At 38.9% G+C, this 19,781-nt stretch overlaps 1 protein-coding gene across 3 annotated transcripts; it reads right to left on the bottom strand.

The window, feature by feature from the left end:
- Nucleotides 1-3,712: 3,712 nt before the first annotated feature.
- Nucleotides 3,713-19,161, bottom strand: MTRF1L (mitochondrial translation release factor 1 like). Of its 3 annotated transcripts, none has more exons than XM_012452111.3 (7): nucleotides 18,884-19,161; nucleotides 14,470-14,549; nucleotides 11,121-11,304; nucleotides 10,506-10,669; nucleotides 8,798-8,915; nucleotides 7,476-7,612; nucleotides 3,713-6,422 (listed from the first exon to the last, which is right to left on the bottom strand). In XM_012452111.3, the coding sequence occupies exons 1-7, from the start codon at nucleotides 19,140-19,142 to the stop codon at nucleotides 6,216-6,218; spliced, it is 1,149 nt and encodes a 382-aa protein (XP_012307534.1). In that variant the 5' UTR covers nucleotides 19,143-19,161; the 3' UTR covers nucleotides 3,713-6,215. The 3 variants fall into 3 exon arrangements, with proteins under 3 accessions (XP_012307534.1, XP_012307544.1, XP_064216611.1); XM_012452121.2 differs by having other exon boundaries at nucleotides 11,121-11,279; XM_064360541.1 differs by lacking the exon at nucleotides 3,713-6,422 and having other exon boundaries at nucleotides 7,520-7,710.
- Nucleotides 19,162-19,781: the final 620 nt, after the last annotated feature.

The following is a 19,781-nucleotide window of genomic DNA, read 5'->3' as shown; positions in this document are numbered from 1 at the left end:
GCAAGGAGCTGTGCGGAGCTCTGCGCTGGGCTGATCCCGGCTGTTGCGGGAGATCTGCGGCTGCGTCTCCCGGGGCCTTACGGGGAGGCCGAGGGTAGGACCGAGGCACTTCTTCCTTGTAGGCGCATTTATTTGTATTTTAAACCACACTTCAGACGCTGTTTTTTATAGGAACGTTTAAGTTTACTAGTGTGCACATACGCTTTCCTGGGTTTTTGTCCTTAACTGTCAAGGGCCAAGCGCCGGAGACTGTAGTCCTACACCCAAGAAAAGAATAAATAGGCTGGAGCCTCCTGGCCAAGAGAATTTTTTTTAGTGATGGTTGGCGTGGATGTCAGTATGAAAGTGTACCGGAGTATTAGTGATGCTCAACTTTTCACAGTGTGAATATGCACTTAGGGCAGTGCATTCCCTGAACTCAGCTTTATGGCTACAGCCCAGTGAAGCAACGGGATGTGAGCTCCAAAAAGGCGAATCCTCATTTGCTGTTTCCCTCTGTTGCCTTTCTGCAGTTGCGGAGTGAGTTCTTGACTGTACTAAGTGCCCAGTACCATTAGTGACAGTCCTATGTGGCGCGGCCAGGATTAAGATTAATCATACAAGTGTTGGGTGGATCCTGGTTTACCTAAAATTTTGATAATTAGTTCATCATGGGTTATTTGCCTTTTTTTTGAGACGGAGTCTTGCTCTGTAGCCAGGCTGGAGTGCAGTGGCGCGATCTCGGCTCACTGCAACCTCCGCCTCCCGCGTTCAAGCGATTCTCCTGCCTCAGCTTCCCGAGTAGGCGGGACTACAGGTGCGCGCCACCACGCCCAGCTAATTTTTGTATTTTTAGTAGAGTCGGGTTTTCACCATGTTGGCCAGGATGGTCTCGATCTCCTGACCTCGTGATCCGCCTGCCTCATCTCCCAAAGTGCTGGGATTACAGGTGTGAGCCACCGTGCTCGCCCTGCCTTTTTTGTTTTTAAAAATGTTACGTTAAAATCGTGTCGGTCTTGATTACTGAAATTTTTTCATCTCGTAAATACACCGGAGGCCTGTGCTTCACTTGCCTTACCCTAGCCTGGCCCTGGCTGGAGCTAGGTCCTGGAGATTCAGGGTTGAAAAGACAAAGTCTTGTTCTACAGGGAGTTTACAGCGACAAATAAGTATAGGTTAAGGATTTTGGACGGTCAGGACGCTTTCTGAGGCTTTGGACCCAGATGTGAGTGTTGAACTGGCAATGCAGAACTACATAATAAGCAGAGGGAATAATAAGCAGAGGGAATACCTGATTATAACTTAGTGAGCAAGAAAGAGAGGAGATTAGATTAGAGAGGTAGGCAGAAACCAGATCCTGTGGGACTTTGTAGTTTTTCCATGTAGAGTTTAGACTTTCTTCTGATTTTGCAGTGGTTGGCTTTTGGAAGGATTTTGGCAAGGGAGTTATTTGTTGATAGAATATTAAAACTACAATAACCTTTTAATGTAAAAAAGAATGTAAATGTTAGCCTTTCATTCTCACAATAATTTAGCATTATTTTCAGTGTATAATGATTGTGCTTCTCAGCGTGAGTTAATTTTCACTGTGGCTACCAGAACCACACAGCCAGTAAGCAGAGATTCCAGTGCCAGTCTGCAGGATTCAAAAAGTCCCTGTCGTTTCCTTTTATGCTATGCTAACCTACAACACTATTTGTTGGAAACTTGATTGCTTTTAGTACATTTCACATTACTTCACAATTTAACCTTAGAGCTCTGTATTCACCTCTTTTATTTTCAGATGCCTGCAGAAATACAAAATTCATGGCAGACAAAGGTTTTCATTAAACTATTTTTTTTGAGATAGTGTCTCTCTCTGTAGCCCAGGCTGGAGTGGTCCAATCTTGGCTCGCTGTAACCCCTGCCTCCCAGGTTCAAGGGATTCTCCTGCCTCAGCCCCCCAAGTAGCTGGGATTATAGGTGTGTGCCACCATGCCTGGATAATTTTTGTATTTTTAGTAGAGATAGGGTTTCACCTCGTTGGCCAGGCTGGTCTCAAACTCCTGACCTCAACTGATCCCTGCCTCTGCCTCCCAAAGTGCTGGGATTATAGGCATGAGCCACCGTGCCCGGCTCATTAAATTAGCTGAGCATTTGGAATACAACCTTTGGATCTTACTTTCAGCTTAGATGTATTTTTCAGCAGTTTTTTTATTCTCCAGAAAAAGGCTGACATATTATTGGATAAATCAAAATTTCTGTAATAGAAAGAACCAAGCATGTTTTGTTGCATATTGGAATTGTCAGCTTTTTCCAGTTTATTGGGTTACTGAATCATTGACTTTAAATACTTGAGCTTTATGATAAAATATTATTCATAACTGTTAACATGTTCAGTTCACTGGCACCTGTTCATTCTCATCTAAGTGAGAAACTTAGGGCCACTCAGGTGGGATGTCGTGGCTCATGCATGTAACCCCCGCACTTTGGGAGGCAGAAGCAGGAGGATTGTTTGAGCCCAGGAGTCAACATGGCAAAACCCCATCTCTACTGAAAACAAATAAAGCAAAAATTAGTCGGACATGGTGGTGTACACCTGTAGTCCCAGCTACTTGGGAGGCCAAAGTGGGAGGACAGCTTGAGCCCAGGGGTGGAGGTTGCGGTGAGCTGAGATTGCATCACTGCACTCCAGCCTGGTGACCAAAAAATAAAGGGTAGGGGGATAGTCTGAAATTTACTAGATGCCAATAGATGTGTATACGTCATTTTTCAAATCACCATCAATTAGCTTTTGGGTGTTTAGGTGGAACATAAAGTGCAGAGAGAACTGCCCTCATTCTTTCATAAAATTCTTATTACAGACCTACCACATGCAAGACATTGTGGGATATATGGAAATAATTGAGACATGATACCTGCCCTTGTGCTTACTCTCTGTGAGTTTGCCACTTAATAGACATAATAGATGTTAGGTAAATAATTTCTGAATATGAATCATGAGGCATGTGAGTGAGGATAAGGTCTATAAAATAAAGCTACATAGAACACTGGATGAGTCAAATACATTTAAATTTGTGGGAATTTTGGCTGGGCGTGGTGGCTCACACCTGTAATCTCAGCACTTTGGGAGGCCAAGGCAGGCGGATCACCCAAGGTCAGGAGTTCAATACCAGCCTAGCCAACATTGTGAAACCCCCATCTCTATTAAAAGTACAAATAATTAGCTGTGTGTGGTGGTGGGCGCCTGTAATCCCAGCTTCTTGGGAGGCTGAGGTAGAATTACTTGAACCCAGGTGGCAGAGGTTGCAGTGAGCTGAGATTGTGCCATTGCACTCCAGCGTGGGCAACAAGAAAAAAAAATTGTGTAAATTTTCATAGGAAAAAGCAGTTACTTCTATGTACCAGGATAAGGGAATAATCTATAGTACAGGGTTTCCTAACCTCAGCACATTTTGGGCCAGATAAGTCTTATAGGGTGTTTAGCAGCATCTCTATTATTCCTTCTTCCAGTTGTGATAACTGTTTCTAAACATTGCCAGATGTCTCCTGGGGGGCAAAAGGCCTCTGGATGAGAACCATGGCTGTAGGGGATGTCTTTTGAAGAAACGGGGACAAAGGAGGCCTACAGCATAAAGAACAAAATAAGGGAAAGGGTAAATGCAGTTGCATTTTTCAGGATGAATTAATTTGATGTGGCATTAAGGGAGCTGGTGTGTAAAATGAGCTAACACAAAATGATGGTGGACACAGATCATGGATGTAATGTATGCACAGTGAAGAGCTGGTTTTATTTGGGAGGCAATGGGAGCTTTTACATTGTTGCGCAAAGGAGTGATGAGATCAGAGTCTTGCTTTTTAGAAAGATTAGTTTGGCAGTTATTTATTTGTAACCATAATTAGACAGCAAATAGACAGGATTTGGGGTGAAGTCAGGTGACTATTAGTCTGAGAAGTAATGCTGGATAAGAGCAGTGGTAATGGAATTGAAAAGGATTAAAAGTATTTACTAGGATTCAGCAATAAATCCAATGCAAGGAAGAGGAACTTAAGGTGTCATTTTAAATTTGAGAATGGTAGTACCATTAAAAGCTAATGAATTTTGATTAACTGGCACTTCAGTCCTTTGAAATTAAGTTGAATTTTGGTTCTTTATGAACGGTATACCAGATTTCTAGACAGATACTTTAGATACATTTTTAGCGATCTATTTAGTGCCTACTATAGCATGGTGTTAGCTCCCGAACAGACAAGAATGAAGAAAACACAATCTTATCCATAATGACATTGGGAGAGGTGTAGCAGTAACTTGTTTGTGCATACCCTGATCCACCCTTTCCCATTTCTTTATTAAGCACAGAATACTGAGACCAGAATAAAGCAGTACATATACTACCTTGTGATAAATGTTCAGGTATGGTATCTTCATTTTGTGTTGCTATAACAGAATACAGGAGATTGGGTAATTTATGAAGAACAGAAATATATTTCCCACAGTTCTGGAGGATGGGAAGTCTAAGATCAAGGAGCTGGCACTTGTTTGACTAGGGTTTTCTTGCTGTCTTCTCACATACAGAAGGCAAGCTAGCAGGATGCTCCCTGAGGTCTCTAAGGTCCTTAATCCTAATCCTGAGAGAGAATCCCTCATGGCCTAGTGACCTCTTAAAGGCCCCACCTCTTGCCAACGCTATCACATTGGCAACACTTGAATTTGAGGGGACATATTCAAGCCATAGCACACCGAACATTTCTCCTTTGCCAGGTAGCACCACGTTCTTTGTCAGTAGGTGGCAGTGGAAGGGCACTGCAGGATAAAGGGGCTTCTCTTGCTTCTCCTCTTGCTTTTAAGAGGATACTGTGACAGTTTATGTCAACTTGGCTGGACCACAAGGTGCCTGTTTTTTTTTTTAAGAGATTTAACTTTTGCCTGATTTTCCAGTTAGAAGGTCAGACATTCTGGGTGTTTCTATGAGGGTGTTTTTACATGAGATTGGCATTTAAATCAGTGAACTTTGAGTAAAGCAGACCACCCTGCTCAATATTAGTAGGCTTGATCCAATCAGGTAAAGGCCTAAAGAAAAAGACTGTCCTCTTCCAAGAAAAAGAGGATCCTCCAACAGATACCTTAATACCTTTGGACTAGACCGGCACCATCAGCTTTCCTGGGTCTCCAGCCTCCTGGCTCACACTCCAGCTTTTGGACTTGTCAGATTTAATAATAATCACGCAAGCCAATCCTTTAAGGGAGTTTCTTTGGAGAACCTTGACAAATAAAAACATCTACTGAGAGTTCCTGTCTAAGTTTTGCTGATACCCTAGCAGGAGGCTTGTGGCTTACCAGTCCTGAGGATGTGAGGTTCTTTGCTTACAAGACCTGATCCACCAGCTACACACCAGCTCTGGCCAAGGGCAAGGCAGGGAATTTTCCCATCACTGAGTAGGCTGTAGCCACACTCTCTCCATTAGGCCTGACTTCACCATGGGAAATGGGAGCCCCTTCCAAGGGTATTCTTTCCTTGGGTACTCTCTGTCCTAGGACATTATAGCTCGCTTTTATCCCTCTTAATAGCTAATAGCATTATCAGTTAAAAGTTTTTTATATTAAGTTATTCCTGTTTAAGTTAATGGTATGGTTTCTGTCTCCTGACTGGATATTACGATACAGTATTTACTGTCCTATTTCTACTACTTTAAAGTTTTTCATAATAAAGATTTAAACTGAATTTTTGATCATTCAATATTTTCATAAAACAAGAAAAAGGATGATTTTCCTTTGTCTACTTATTGCAAGGAAGCATCCAAGATTTACACCATGTCATGATTACAGGTGGTCACCAACTTATGATGGTTTTAGAATTATTTGACTTTCTGATGGGTTTATGGAGATGTAGCCCCATTTCAAGCTTAGGAGCTCCTTAGGACTTCATGAATCATACCTCTCACACCATGGTAAAGTTGGAAAATTGTTAAGTCAAGCTGTTATTAAGTAGGAGACTGTTGTGTTGCTAATGTTAGATGCATTTTTAACTTATGATAGGTTTACTGGGAATGAACCACAGTGTAAATCAAGGACCATCTGCATATTGTATGATTTGTATTAAATGCATTGAGAGAGATCTATGTAAATTATCTATGACTTCAGAATATGCATATTACTTCCAAATTTAACTCATGTTTTTTTAAGAGAATAATGGTATTTTCACACTGTGGATATGCTGTAGTAGAATTTTTTTAAGCTACAAAAGTCTATAAATAAATCAACTTAAACTTTTTTGGGAAATAATTTCTACTAAAGATTCATAATCAGCGTATTCCTTCAATGACTGTACAAGTTCATCCAGTAGATAATCCCCTTGCATAAAAGTTTGAAGATCATGCAGTGACTTGCTTATTCTGTGATCTGTGACCCGGTTCTGTGGAAAATTATATGTTCTTATTTTCTCGGATCTTCCTTTACTTCCAATCTGTATATAGGAAAGAAAAAAGATGAGATGTTGTTAGATTCAGGGCACTTTAAACCTACAAATTTAACTTATTTGAAAACTAAGTTCTTGATTTATAACATGAATCAAAATGCAAGAACCAGGTTTTAAAGAATCTCCAAATGACATGGCAACATGATATAGAAAAAAGAACATCTGCTCTACAGTCAGATTAATATCTGAATCCTACCTCAGCCATTTCAACGTTCCATGACCTTAGGCAACTTAGTTTCCCCATCTGCAAAATACAGTGTCTACTACACAGTGATGATAAGTATAGAGCTGGCACATGGCTGCTATTCCTATAGTCGCTGAATACATATAATCTCTGTGAATTAATGCAGTCATCTTCATTGGTAATAAGGTAGTGAGTTTTCCATATTGAGGAATTCTTAAAAGGCTCTGTAAGCTGGGCTTGGTGGCTCACGCCTGTAATCTCTGCACTTTGTGAGGCTGAGTTTGGCAGATCACCTGAGGTCAGTAGTTTGAGACCAGCCTGCCTAACAGGACAAAACCCTGTCTCTACTAAAAATAGAAAAAATTAGCAAGGCGTGGTGGCACATGCCTATAATCCCACCTACTCAGGAGGCTGAGGCAGGAGAATTGCTTGAAGCCTGAAGGCGGAGATTACAGTGAGCCGAGATTGCGCCACTGCACTACAGTCTGGGCAACAGAGAGAAACTCCGTCTCAAAAAAAAAAAAAAAAAAATTAAATACCAAACAGGGAGAAAGCCAAATTGAGTTGGCTTTCCAACTTTCTTGCATAATAATAATTTCAAAGGATTAAAACTGAATGAGGACTCAGTACATATGTTTACTTTTAGTAACTAATTAAAAGTCTGAGAAAAATACCTTTGAATACAGAAAACGGGGCAGAAGTGTAAGATTACTATCAAACAAGTATAGCCCTTAGACTATTTGAATTGTTTAAACACAAGTTAAAACAAATATGATGTGTAAAAACCAAGTTATTAAAAAAAAGCTGTTATATAAAAATGTCTATCCTTTAAAAGCATTTTTACAATTCATTTTTACCTGAATTTTTCTAGCATTGTCTCTCTTATTTGTTTCTTCTTCTAGATGCATGCTGTACAGTTTTGCACGTAACTTTTTCATAGCCAGCTCTTTATTTTTCAGTTGAGATCTCTCTTGTTGACATTCAGAAACAACACCTGAATAGTGTTACGAGAATTAAAAAGTTTTAATAGAAAAATCTTCTTTACTTATTATCAAGGAATACTCCTTTTCCTTCTCAGCCTTTTTCTTCTTCCTTTATGAGGGGAAAAAACAGGACTCTAATAAAAAAGGGAGAGACTATAGACTTAACTTTTGCAGTTTATCAGGAAACTGAAAATTTAAGTTTGAGCGATAGCACAAAGTACTTCTACACTGAAGGCATACATACTAAACTATAAGCATAAATCATTTAATACGGATTGTTTCCCCTCAGCTACCCCCCCATGTTTTGAAAGTAACAACTACTTATAGAAACTAAGATATTGAAAAATCCTATTACTAGAGAAAATCACTTTTTTTTTTGGATATCCATTTTTCCTCAATTTCTGTTTCATCTTCTGTATTACCTAAGACATATCCAGTTTAACATGAGGATATTCTCATAATTAAAAGAACAAAATCACAGCCATCCAATACTCTCCTCAACCACTATTAGTTAATAGGGATTATGCCCATTTGAGATCAGTCCTAGTAGGAGATTCTTGTTTCCTTTCTAGATAAGTGAGATTTGCTATCCATATGCTCTTTATCACATGTGACTCTGAAAGGCGTTTGGTTCAACCTACTAAGTATACTGGAGACTTAAAGATTTGGATAAAGTCCCTTTGCCTAACTCTCTAGAATAAGATCCCCTGGAGGTCTGTGAATGAACTTAATGGAAAGAAGCCCCTGTAATTATATGCAAAACTGTATATATGTTTCTGGGTAGGAGGTCCAATGCTTTTCATATCATTTTTAAAAGAGGCCATGTTCCCCACCCCTGCAAAAAGGCTCAGAACCAATGACTTGGAGCATTTTCTGATAAAGAACTCATGATAATTACTTTACTGTGAGGATTCTCTTTTTAAGTATAAACTTCAGAAGTCTACCTGGAAGGACCATCCACACCTTCTATAGTCATTAATACAGACATTCCCTGAGTTTGGATCCCTCCCTCTTCCTGGCCTTTCAGTTATCCCACAGAGAAACAGGTAAAGATTCTAAGTAAATCACGTATTTAATAACAGTCCTTAGTAGTACATACTCCTCTGGTAACCAAGGATCTATTTCAGTGGAAAATTAGTCAAATTATTCCAAAATGGATTTCTTTTGTGTCATATGTTGAAGGAATAAGCACACACCTGTTGGAAGATGAACTATCCGGACAGCACTGTCTGTGGTATTTACATGCTGCCCCCCAGCTCCACTGGCTCGCTTAGTGTCAATTCTCAAATCTTTTGGATTAATCACCAGATTAATCTATAAAGTAGAAAAGTTGGTATTTTAAAAAATTACATGTATCAACTTTATAAAGGCAAGAGTGACCCATTTATGAATAAACAACAAGTACAGAATTCATGTAAGATTTAGGAAGTTTAATTTTAAGACTAGAAAGTAGCTAGAAGGATACTATTTTTAAAACTTTTTTGCTTTTTGGAAGAATAAGGAATCAAAATGGTACCGGACTGTACGGTTTTGAAAAACAAATCCTTCCTAATCTTCAAAAACCTGGCTTCTCTTTATCCATTTCTTACCACAGAAACAGCAGAACTTGATACTGTTCTGCCTACTTTTCGAACTGTGAATGTATAAGCTAAGGTAAGATTCTTCAAATTTTTCTGAGTTAAAGAGCTTAGCAGCAGAAGAAAACAATGGTAGCTTGAGAACTGTGGGAAGGGTCGGTTTTGTTTTATTTCAAACATATTTGGAGGCAAAGGTGAGCTAAATGGAAATGGGAGTGGCCAAGAAGTCATGGGTATAGACTCAATTCCTGAACACACTAGGATATGAGGTCAAGGTAATGCTCTGTCCTGGGAGCCACCATCAAAAGCACTGTTTAATGAACAACTAGGAACCACTCTGTGACATGTATCAACTTCTATAAAGGCAAGAGTGCCTGCAACTCTGGCAGCAAGAATCCTACCATTCCCTGGGCCCTCCACCTCTATGTCCCCCTGTATGACTCCCTCTATGATTGCTAGAAGAATTAGATGATTCCTGGACTTCAGTCTCCCATCTTTTCCTTAAAAGTTCCACCCCAACATGCTTAAACCTAAGTGACTAGGTTCCTAGGTGTGGCTCCTCCCATTTATTCTACTTTACTCTCTCCCTTGACTGCTTAGTTTCTCATGTACACTTCACACAAAAATTAGATCTAAAGGAACTAATAAGACCTAAAGAAAGGAATTCCATTAACCCTATTACAGAGTCAAATAGCACTCCTCCCCAAACTTAGCATAGGAAACACTAAAAAGTTCCTTATCAAAGCATTCACACTTCATTCTGAAAAACAAGCTAATTATTTCTTATCACTTTTCAGCAGAAGGGAAATGAAGCAAGACAGAACTCCTACACTAAGTTATCTTAAAAATACAGACTGACAATTTGCTTTGTGAGAATAAAGTATACTCATTATGAATAGTACAACAATATAATTTCATTTTAATGTAACTGGGTTATGAAGCAGCAATTTGGTTAAGTAATTACCTTTGTTAAATAGGATTCTTGCTGTTAATACCCCACAAACCAGTCCTACAGGGCAGAAGTTACCATAAAGACAACCAGTCCATATTTAAATAGGTCATTATTTCACCCACAGAGATGATCTCACAATAACTACGTAGTAGGAAAATACTAATACACAGAAAATGCAAGATTGTATCATTTACAAATCCTTAATTTTTAACATTATAAAATCATATTTTTTGGACTGAGATAATATACAACTTAAAATACACAAGGAAGTCCAAGTGAAAGGGAGATACTCAATTCAGTAAACTCTGAATGTTACTCTGGGGACAAGGCACTGTACTAAGCCCAGGAGTCCAAGGAGAGGGGCTTCGGCCTTACCTCAGTAGGTTGGGGTAATATTGCTACAGTCATGGTGCTAGTATGGATGCGGCCTTGCTTTTCTGTCTTTGGCACCCTTTGTACTCTGTGCACACCTCCTTCAAATTTCATGTGCCTATATGCTTCTGAACCCCCAATGCTGGCAGATGCGTGTCTAAGGCCACCTTGAAAATATAGGGAAATAGAATTATTTTTATTATTCCTGCCTTTTTTAATTGGCCATCACATCTACTATCTTGAGGTACATTTTGGAAATCGTAAAAGGAGATAAACATGGAGACTGTAAAACATATTAAATATTTAATGTTTTAATATTTGTCTTTACTGCTTACAATTATTAAAGCATTTATGAGGCTAATCAATTGACATCAATAACACATCTAAGGCTACTTTTGAAGACTGTTAGTAATTCAATGGTTAGTATTATTGAAAGACTATCCACTACATTTTACAGGTCATTTCAAAATTATTGTATTTACATTCAAATTTATTAGGTAAATGATGAGCATAAAACTACATAAGCATCTTTACAGATCAGTTCTAAAGCCTAGTCATGGTCTTTCCAACTCTTTTCCCTCAACACTTTACCCAAAACCGAATGAATAGTTTACTGACCTATTTCACTTGGAAAATATTCCAGGGTTTCAAAATGCCATCTTTTAAATGCAGCATATCGCTGATACATATCAAACATCTCTGAAGTAAACAACATTGCCTCCTGACCTCCAACTCCTGCAGTTACTTCCAGGATCAAATCATTTTCATCTGTTTCTTCTGAGGGAACCAAAAGTAAGATAATCTGTAAATAGAAAAATATCACCCCTCCTATAATTAAGATTTAAAATTTACCAAAAAATAAAAAGCTAAATGATTAGATTCAGGAATTTTTAAATATTTGATTTAAGTTTCGCCAAGCAAATAATATTGCTGAGTACTGTTCAACCATCTTGCCAATTAGAACTGTATAATGTGTAACTTCCATAAATTATTAATGTTACAACTATATTATAAATGCTGTCAGATTCAGCTAAAACTTCAGGCTTGTAATATTGTCTCTTGGAGTTCTTATATGCTTTATATCAGTTCTCTATTCAGTTAATAATGTGTGCTTTCTGTGATTAGGAAATAATATTGTTGTAGAGAACAAAAGAAGATTCTAGCTCCATCCTCTTGAAATTTTAACGCCTAGTATGACAGAAAAACAAAAGCACTCAAAATTGCATTTGTATTATTTTAAGATTTCTTATTATGGAAGAGAAACCTGTAATTTTGAAACTAAAAAGGCCCTTAGAGATTATGTGGTCCAATTCTTTAATTTTACATGTCAAGGAAACAGAGATTAACAGAGATTAAATGACTTCTTAAAAGGCAAAGTGTTACGTTATTGGCCAAGCAGGTGCAAAAACACAACTCTTTGTGCCTAGATCAGTCTTTCCTCCATTATAATAGTATGTTTCTAATCAAGGGGATCTAGAATAAAGACTTCTTAGATTAGGTCAACTAGTAAGAAAAGCTGCCAACATTTATTGGTTCTTTAATACATGGCAGGTAATCTAAGCACTATACATACTTTAATTTTTAAAACAATCTTGGGTTAATTATTATTAACAGCTCAACTAACTTTAGAGGGGTTGAATTATCTAGTGGCTCAACATTACACAACTCAAAAGTGGAAGAGCTAGAATTGAACCTGAATGTACCTGAGTACACTGCTATCACACTTGACATTGGTCAGAAGCTATGCTAGTTACTACTTTTCCATCTCTCTAGCCTATGCCAATACAACATTATCATTCAAATTTTGAACAAATAATGGATTGTACCTCTGCCTGATTACTAGACATTCTACAGAAATCTTTAATACACATATGCTTCTTATTCATACAAAATTTAGATAGTGGGTAAAACACGAGCTACACTACACTTTTCACCTTATAGTGGATTCTTCCCTCTAACATAGTTTATAGGAACATTAATTTTCACATTTGGCTAAAGAGGAGGCAGATTCTCAAAAATAAGTACCCTCTTTCCTAGCTCCTTCCTCACGTAACATATTCTTTCACTTATCCCCAGAGGTAACTGCTGTTAACCTTTAGTCTCTGCTTTACAAAATTAGCAAAGAGTGACTCAAATTTCATATAATTAGTCTTCATGAACTCCTATATGTTCTGCAATTCTCCTGGATAGATAATCAAAGCAATATAACCCAATTCTTAAAATCATGAGAGCCTACTCTGTATCTGGCATTCTAAATAGTGTCAGAGATGCAAAATAAATATTCCTGCCCCTGAGGAGCTCACAGTCGACTATCACTCTACCAGAGAACTTCAAGAATTTGTATTTCAAAGTTATTTTGCAACAAAATAAACTCATGTTAACTAGTTATAACAAGTTACAGGCTCTAGTTTGATGCACTAAGAAAGGTATTAGTTTGCAAAGAGCTCCTATAAGAGTAATATGAAATCTGCTAAAATTGAAGCAAGAACAAACAATAACTTGCTGGTGAAGCTTGGGTAGAAGAATGGTGAAATCACTGATGCTTTATGAAGTTTATGGGGACAATGCCTTAAAGAAATCAGCAGTTTACAAATGGATAACTCGTTTTAAGAAGGGACAAGATGAGGTTGAAAAAGCCCACAGTGGCAGACCATTCACATCAATTTGTAAGGAAAAAATTTAATCTTATTTGTGCCCTAACTGAAGAGGACTGGTCATTAACAGCAGATACAATAGCCAACACCACAGACATCTCAACTTGTTCAGCTTACACAATCTGACAAAAAAATTACAGGTGAGCAAGCTTTCCACTGGATGTGTGCCAGAATCTTTGCACGCAGATTAGCTGCAGGCCAGAGCAGAGCTTTCAATTGAAATTTTAAACAAATTGGATCAAGATCCTGAAGCATTTCTTTGCATCGTAAGCGGACATGGCTTTACCAGTATGATCCTAGAGACAAAGTATAATCAAAACGATGGCCACCAAGAGGTGGAAGGGGTCCAGTCAAAGTGAAAGCAGACTGGCCAGCGGCAAAGGTCGTGGCAATCGTGTTTTTGGGGATGCTCAAGGCATCTTGCTTGTTGACATTCTTGAGCGTCAAAGAACAATAATATCTGATTATGAGGGTTTTGAGAAAGTCAGCCAAAGTTTTAGGGGGAAAGCTTCACCAGAGTCCTCTACCACACCAGTGCCCCTCTTCATTCCTCTCATCAAAGAGAGGCAATTTTGAGAGTTTCAATGGAAAATCCATAGGCATTCACATTACAGTCCTTATTTGGCTCCTCCTAATCTTAAAAAATGTGTAAAGGGTACCTATTGTTCTTTAGTTAATAGTATAAAAAAGACTATATTGATATGGTTAAATTCCCAGGATCCTCAGTTCTTTAGGGATGCATTAAATGCTAGTTTATCACCTTTTTGCCTACAACTGTCTTGAACTTGATAGTTGATGGCATTTATGTCAATAAATTAAAGTTTATATATATTTTTATCTTTTAATTCCAGTTTTCCACAAACTTTTGAAGTCCCTTCATATAACCTCTTCTGCCCCGTGTCTACTTCTAAGCTGTCTTAAAAAAAAAAAAAGGGAAAGATATGCCAATATTTCACTGCCTTTCCAGAAAATACTATCACTGTGACATTTATCTTTCTGTAAGAGCTCTGTAATACTTCTGGTATGATGAAAAGAGGACCATGTGAAGTTTGTTCTTGCTTTAAAAACCAGATTATTGATAGTGGTAATCATTTTAAAATGTATGCATGTATCAAAACATCACATCATATACCTTAAATATATACAATTTGGGGGGTTAATTTATACCTCAATAAATCTAGAAAATAAATTTAAAACCCAGTTTATTTGAAACAGTAACAAGCTGGTCACTTATTTGTTTTTTAATAAACTTTTAATAACCTTTAGTGCCTAAGAATAGCACAAATGCTTTACTCTTTGCAGAAATACCATACCTGATGTTTCAACTGAGTTATTTCTTTTTGACACAAGGTTATTTCATTCTCTGCAAGTTTCCTTAAATCTTCATTTTCATCTGGGAACAAAAGGGCAGAAATTAAGTTTTAATTAATTAATGTTAAATTGCCAACAGACTTCCAGGTAATAGTTTTATGGTTATCATACCTGAAGGGAAAAATAAAATGTCTATCTTGTCCTTTCAATAAATGCCATTAATTAAAAGTGGCATTTTATACATTAGTTTTCATAAGCATTTAAGTATGAATTCTTTTTCTGATAAAGTACAAGTAAAAATGCCTATGAAAATATAAAGAAGCTAAACTCTTCCATAATTTCATCTCCACAAAATATTCACCTTAATAAATATGCTTTTAGACTTCCAACTTAGACTGTACAATAACAAATGAATGCATTTAGCTAATAAGACAGACAGAAGGGAAACAGGTTACACCAATAAAACTAAAATTGAATTAAAAAGTAGAAAGTTATTTATTCTCTTATAAGCAAATGTTTCATTAGTATTTTAGTATGTACCCAAAAACATTTATTAGACTGGCTAATGTATACAGAATGTTTATGTGAAATACTCTTTTCTCTGGCTTTACCTTATTGTTGTTTCATCTTTGAATTTTCGTTTTTACCTTATAAAACATACTTTCTCATTCCTCTACCCCACAGATGATATGCAGCCTATATAAAGGAGGAGGAAAGGGAAAATTTCTGGCTATTAACAAACTGTTCTCTCTACTGAAAGTTCAAATCATTACAAAATATCAGTTTGTATGCTTATCTATTAGGAACCAACCATGCTGGGAACTGGGATAATAGATATATAAAACCTGTACTCAAGAGAGCATTATAGATAATTTTAGTTTATTTATATTTTTTCTAGAGGAGAAAAACAAAAAATAACCTAAACCACTATTAAATCTTATTTTGATGTATAGCTCCCACAATTCCCACCTGTCATGGGATGGACCCAGTGGGAAGTAACTGAATCATGGGGGCAGGTCTTTCCTGTGCTGTTCTCTTGATAATGAGTAAGTCTTACAAGATCTGATGGTTTTATAAAAAAGAGTTCTCCTGCTCAAGTTCTCTCTCTTGTCTGCTGCCATGTAAGACGTGCCTTTGCCTTCCACTATGATTGTGATGCCTCCTCAGCCACATGGACTGTGAGTCCATTAAACCTCTTTTTCTTAAAAATTACCCAGTCTTGGGTATGTCTTTATCAGCAGTGTGAGAACAGATTAATACATTATGTGACTAAATATTAAAACAGTAGCACCCTGAAGGAATCTGTTGGTTTTGGGATGGGCAGAAAAAGTAAAGAAAGATTAACTCAAGGAGAGAGAATAACAAAAGCAAAACTGAGATAAGCAAGTACAGGAAGGACAACTGGAAATTATTTTGCCAAGCATATGGTATGGAAGAAATTTGGTAGAATGGAAAATATGTTGAGTTAGGAAAAGCAAAAATGAATTCTAGCCCTAGCTTAACGCTAAGGTACTGTTAGGGCAATAGGCTCAACTTCTCTCAGTTATGGCAAGAGTGAAATCAAAGTTGTGAGCTGGATGATCTCTAAGGTGTCTTTCAGTTCTACAAAGCTAAGGAGATAGGAACTACAGTCTAGAAGTAATTTAATTTTAATACTATATTTTATTTAACCCAATATGCTCCAAATATTATTTCAACACGTAATTAACATATAAATGTTTTTATACCAAGTCTTTGAAATCTCTATGTATTTTACACTTACACATCTCAATTCAGACTAGCCACATATAGATGGTCAATAGCTGTGTGGCTACTGGCTACTATACTGGACAGCACAGCTCTAAAAGGTTTAGACAGAGGAGTTATCATAGGCAATGGTAATATACTACTTCTTTAATTTCTTTTGAATATTATAAATCAACATATGTTTACTGAGCACCTATCATGTGCCTGCCTTCCCCTTTGCCTACAAAGATGTTTATGGTTTCCCATTCTAAATGGGTCCTTTTCTTTCCAACCTTTGAAGTAGCTGCTTATTGTCACCCCTCTCTTCCCACCCAGATTTCTGTAGATAAACACCGTTTTTATTACTTTTCTCCTGTTAACTTTTATCTACTTAACTCTAATTTACTTCTCAAGCTGTTACACTGGATTCTATCATCATATTAAGACTATTTTTATTCAGATTACCAATGACAAAATTGCCAAATCTAAAGACTTATTTCAGTGTGAGCTGAAAAGCTGAGTTTTACCTTTCTATGTCAGGTACTGAGGATCTCTTTTTTTTTCTTGAGGCAGGGTCTTGCACTGTCACCCAGGCTGGAGTGCAGTGGCACCATCTAGGCTCACTACAACCTCCACCTCCTGGGTTCAAGCAATTCTCCCACCTCAGCTTCCCAAGTAGCTGAGACCACAGGCGTGCACCACCACGCCCAGCAAATTTTGCATTTTTTATAGAGACAGGGTTTTGCCATGTTGCCCAGGCTGGCCTCTTAACTCCTGGGTTCAAGTGATCCACCCACCTCTCAAAGTGCTGGGCCTCTCAAAGTGCTGGGATTACAGGTGTGAGCCACTGTGCCTGGCGGAAGATCTCTTTGAAATTTTCAATTGGCTTCTACAACTTCATTTATCGACTTCAAGGTCACAAAGTTCTGCCTGTTTCTCCTTGACCTTTCATAGCTTTCTTCTCTGCCTGCTCCTCAAATACTATGAATTTCTGGCATTGTTAGACTTGTTTCTGTCTTAACAAATTTTCCCTGAGTGTTCTCATCTATATCTAAGGTTTAATTTATCATGTACTGTATATCTCGAGAGTGCTCATATGATTATTTGGGCTCAATTTTTCTCCTATGTCAGTAATTTTTTCTCCTATGTCAGTAATTTTTTCTCCTAGACTAGTATGGATACCTTTATCGGACTGTCCTTTTCACAGGTATTTTTAACTTAATATAGCAATCACACAAAACCCCTCTTTTTTAAAAATTCGGCCCAACTTTTATATTTTCATCTTAATTAACAGTATCACTCATGTTTTGAAGCCAGAAACCTAAGACCTGTCTTAGAACTCTCTTTCTCCTTCGTCCTTCTCAGGACATAAGCCACTAAATCCTAACTTGTTCCTCAGATTGTCTTGGAGTCAGACCTATGCCGATCACCGTATCTTCCTTGGATTGTTTCAACTGCCTCCTCCCTGGCCTGTCAGTCACCAGGGTTTCTGGAGAATAGCCAATTTATCTTCAGTGCATGCCACCACTAACTTTTCTTTACAAAGACATGTGTTCTCTGCTTAAAAACACATGCTAACTTTTCATGGGCTATAAAAAATAAATCCAAATTGTCTTGCAAGGTTCTTTATCTTTCTGGCTTTATGTTTCCATGACATTATCATCTCCCACCTATTCTATACTTAGGCCATATGGAATTTCCCAATTTAGTACCTTTACCCAGCCTGGTCACCTCTCTGCCTTCAAACTCTTGTACCATCTGACAGACAACCTCCTGCTTAGCCTTCGAGATACACTTAAATGCCAGCCTTTGTTTTTATAACACTCTGGGCTTTATTGCAGACATTAAACATTCTTTATAAATATAAAAGTCACTTATTATTTTACTTCTTACACATCTCCCTTACTAGACTGTAAGCTCCTAAAAGCTATTTCTGTATTTTTTTTTTTTAGTAATTAGTGGTGTCTAAGCAAAGCCTGGAGCATAGCAAGGAATCAATGCAAGTTAAACTACTATTATATTATATATGAGTGGGCCTTTATACCTCTCCAGTGTCTAACAAGTGCTTGCTCTCCTAGGTCTTTATTCACACATTTATATCTGTTCTTACTAGCTGTATTATAGGTAATTAATTATATCCCTCACTAGACTGCGAATCTCTCTGGAAGCTTGCTACTCAAAGTGGTGCCTGAAGCAGCAGCAGAATGGCAGGCGTGGGACCTTATAGTAATGCAGACACTTAAGCCCCATTCCAGATTCACCTGGGAAACTTGTTAAAAATGCACATGTCTAGGTCTGAGATTCTGAGTCCAAAGTCGGCTTTTAACAAGCACTGCCCCTGATACTACTGCAGACAGGTCTCCACACCACACTTTCAGAAACACCGCTGTGGAGTCCATCACAGGGACAGTACCTTGTTTATCCTTGGTGAGCTAATGAGCTCTTGTCCGAGAAAACAATAAGCATGTAAAAGGGGGCAGGGCACCGTGGCAAGGGAGCACAAGAGAGCCCACAGAAGAGGATGGGATCAGAGCGCACATAATGATGTCTTGACTTCTGATCCAAACCAAAAACAGCTGCAAGCGAGTAAAGAATTTCCAACTCGGATAGCGTGGGCAGTGGCTTAGTGGAAAAGGCCAAGGAAGAGTCAAGAGTGTGCTCTGATGCCGCACCCCTGGGCCCGGCCCTTACCGTGCAGCAAGTGCTCGGTCTCCCGCAGCTCCTGCTCCTTCTCGTTCAGCAGTTTGACTACCGCCACCAACTCGGGCCTCCTGACCTTCAAATAAGCTTCAGATCCCGCCTGGCGCTCAAGGAAGGTCCGCAACGGCCCGCCCTGGGCGAACAGCTCCTCCAGCGGCCGGCTACCGCCGCTCAGGGGCCGGCGGGCTGCGCCAACGGCCCCGCGGGGCCACAGCAACCGGGAAGCACACCACAGAAGACTGGACCGCATCGGTAAAACGAGACCACGGCAGCTAACCGGAACCGGAAGTTCCGGACAGAGCAGGTCTCGCGACAACACCCGGAACTTGGAGATAGGGGCGAGAGCTCAACAAGCCCCGGCCAGCGCACGCGCTGTTTTTTAAAGGATTTTCCGGAAGCCCTTGCGGGAACTTCCGGCCAAGCGTGGGAAAGCTGCGAACTTCCTGAAGGCAAAATATGAGGGGGTTGAGCTGAGAGTGATTAGGGCGGAGCGGGCCTGGGAGACCTTGGGTGCCTCCTCTGATGGGTGATGCGTTGGGCCGGAAGGTGAGAGCAGCAAATCGCCCGTCTCTGTTCTGGTAGCGAGAATTTCTTGCCCACGCACTGAGTCGGGTTTCCAAAGCCGCAGGGGAGGGCAGTCGAGGGTCCGCTGCAGGGCGGAGGTCATACCCACTCAAGTCGTCAGTCTCCAGTGCACGCCTGGCCCTGAGTCTCCCAAGAGCGAGTTTTAGTATGGGTATGCCTATGTCTATTCCTCCACCTTTTTTTCTGCTTAGGTTTCTCTTGTCCACGGTGGGTCAGGTTCGTGTTAATAAGGACGTGATAAGTGTATTATGAGATAACCACTGAATGAATTTGCACAATATCTGCCATGTTATTTACTTGCTTT

Source organism: Aotus nancymaae, unplaced genomic scaffold (genome assembly GCF_030222135.1).
Source record: "Aotus nancymaae isolate 86718 unplaced genomic scaffold, 86718_ANA_hifiasm-v0.15.2.pri h1tg000040l, whole genome shotgun sequence".
NCBI classification, from domain to species: Eukaryota; Metazoa; Chordata; class Mammalia; order Primates; family Aotidae; genus Aotus; species Aotus nancymaae.
Note: the sequence above shows the minus strand (reverse complement) of the source record. Positions and strands in the feature narration are given on the sequence as shown.

Bases quoted from the DNA above. Each gene is read 5' to 3' on its own strand.
- MTRF1L (XM_012452111.3), bottom strand. From the start codon at position 19,142: ATGCGGTCCAGTCTTCTGTGGTGTGCTTCCCGGTTGCTGTGGCCCCGC. The intron at 10,670-11,120 runs GTCAGTAAACTA...TATATTTTCAAG, and splicing joins ATATTTTCCAAGTGAAATAG to GTGGCCTTAGACACGCATCT. The intron at 6,423-7,475 runs GTAAAAATGAAT...TCCTATATACAG, and splicing joins ACAATGCTAGAAAAATTCAG to ATTGGAAGTAAAGGAAGATC.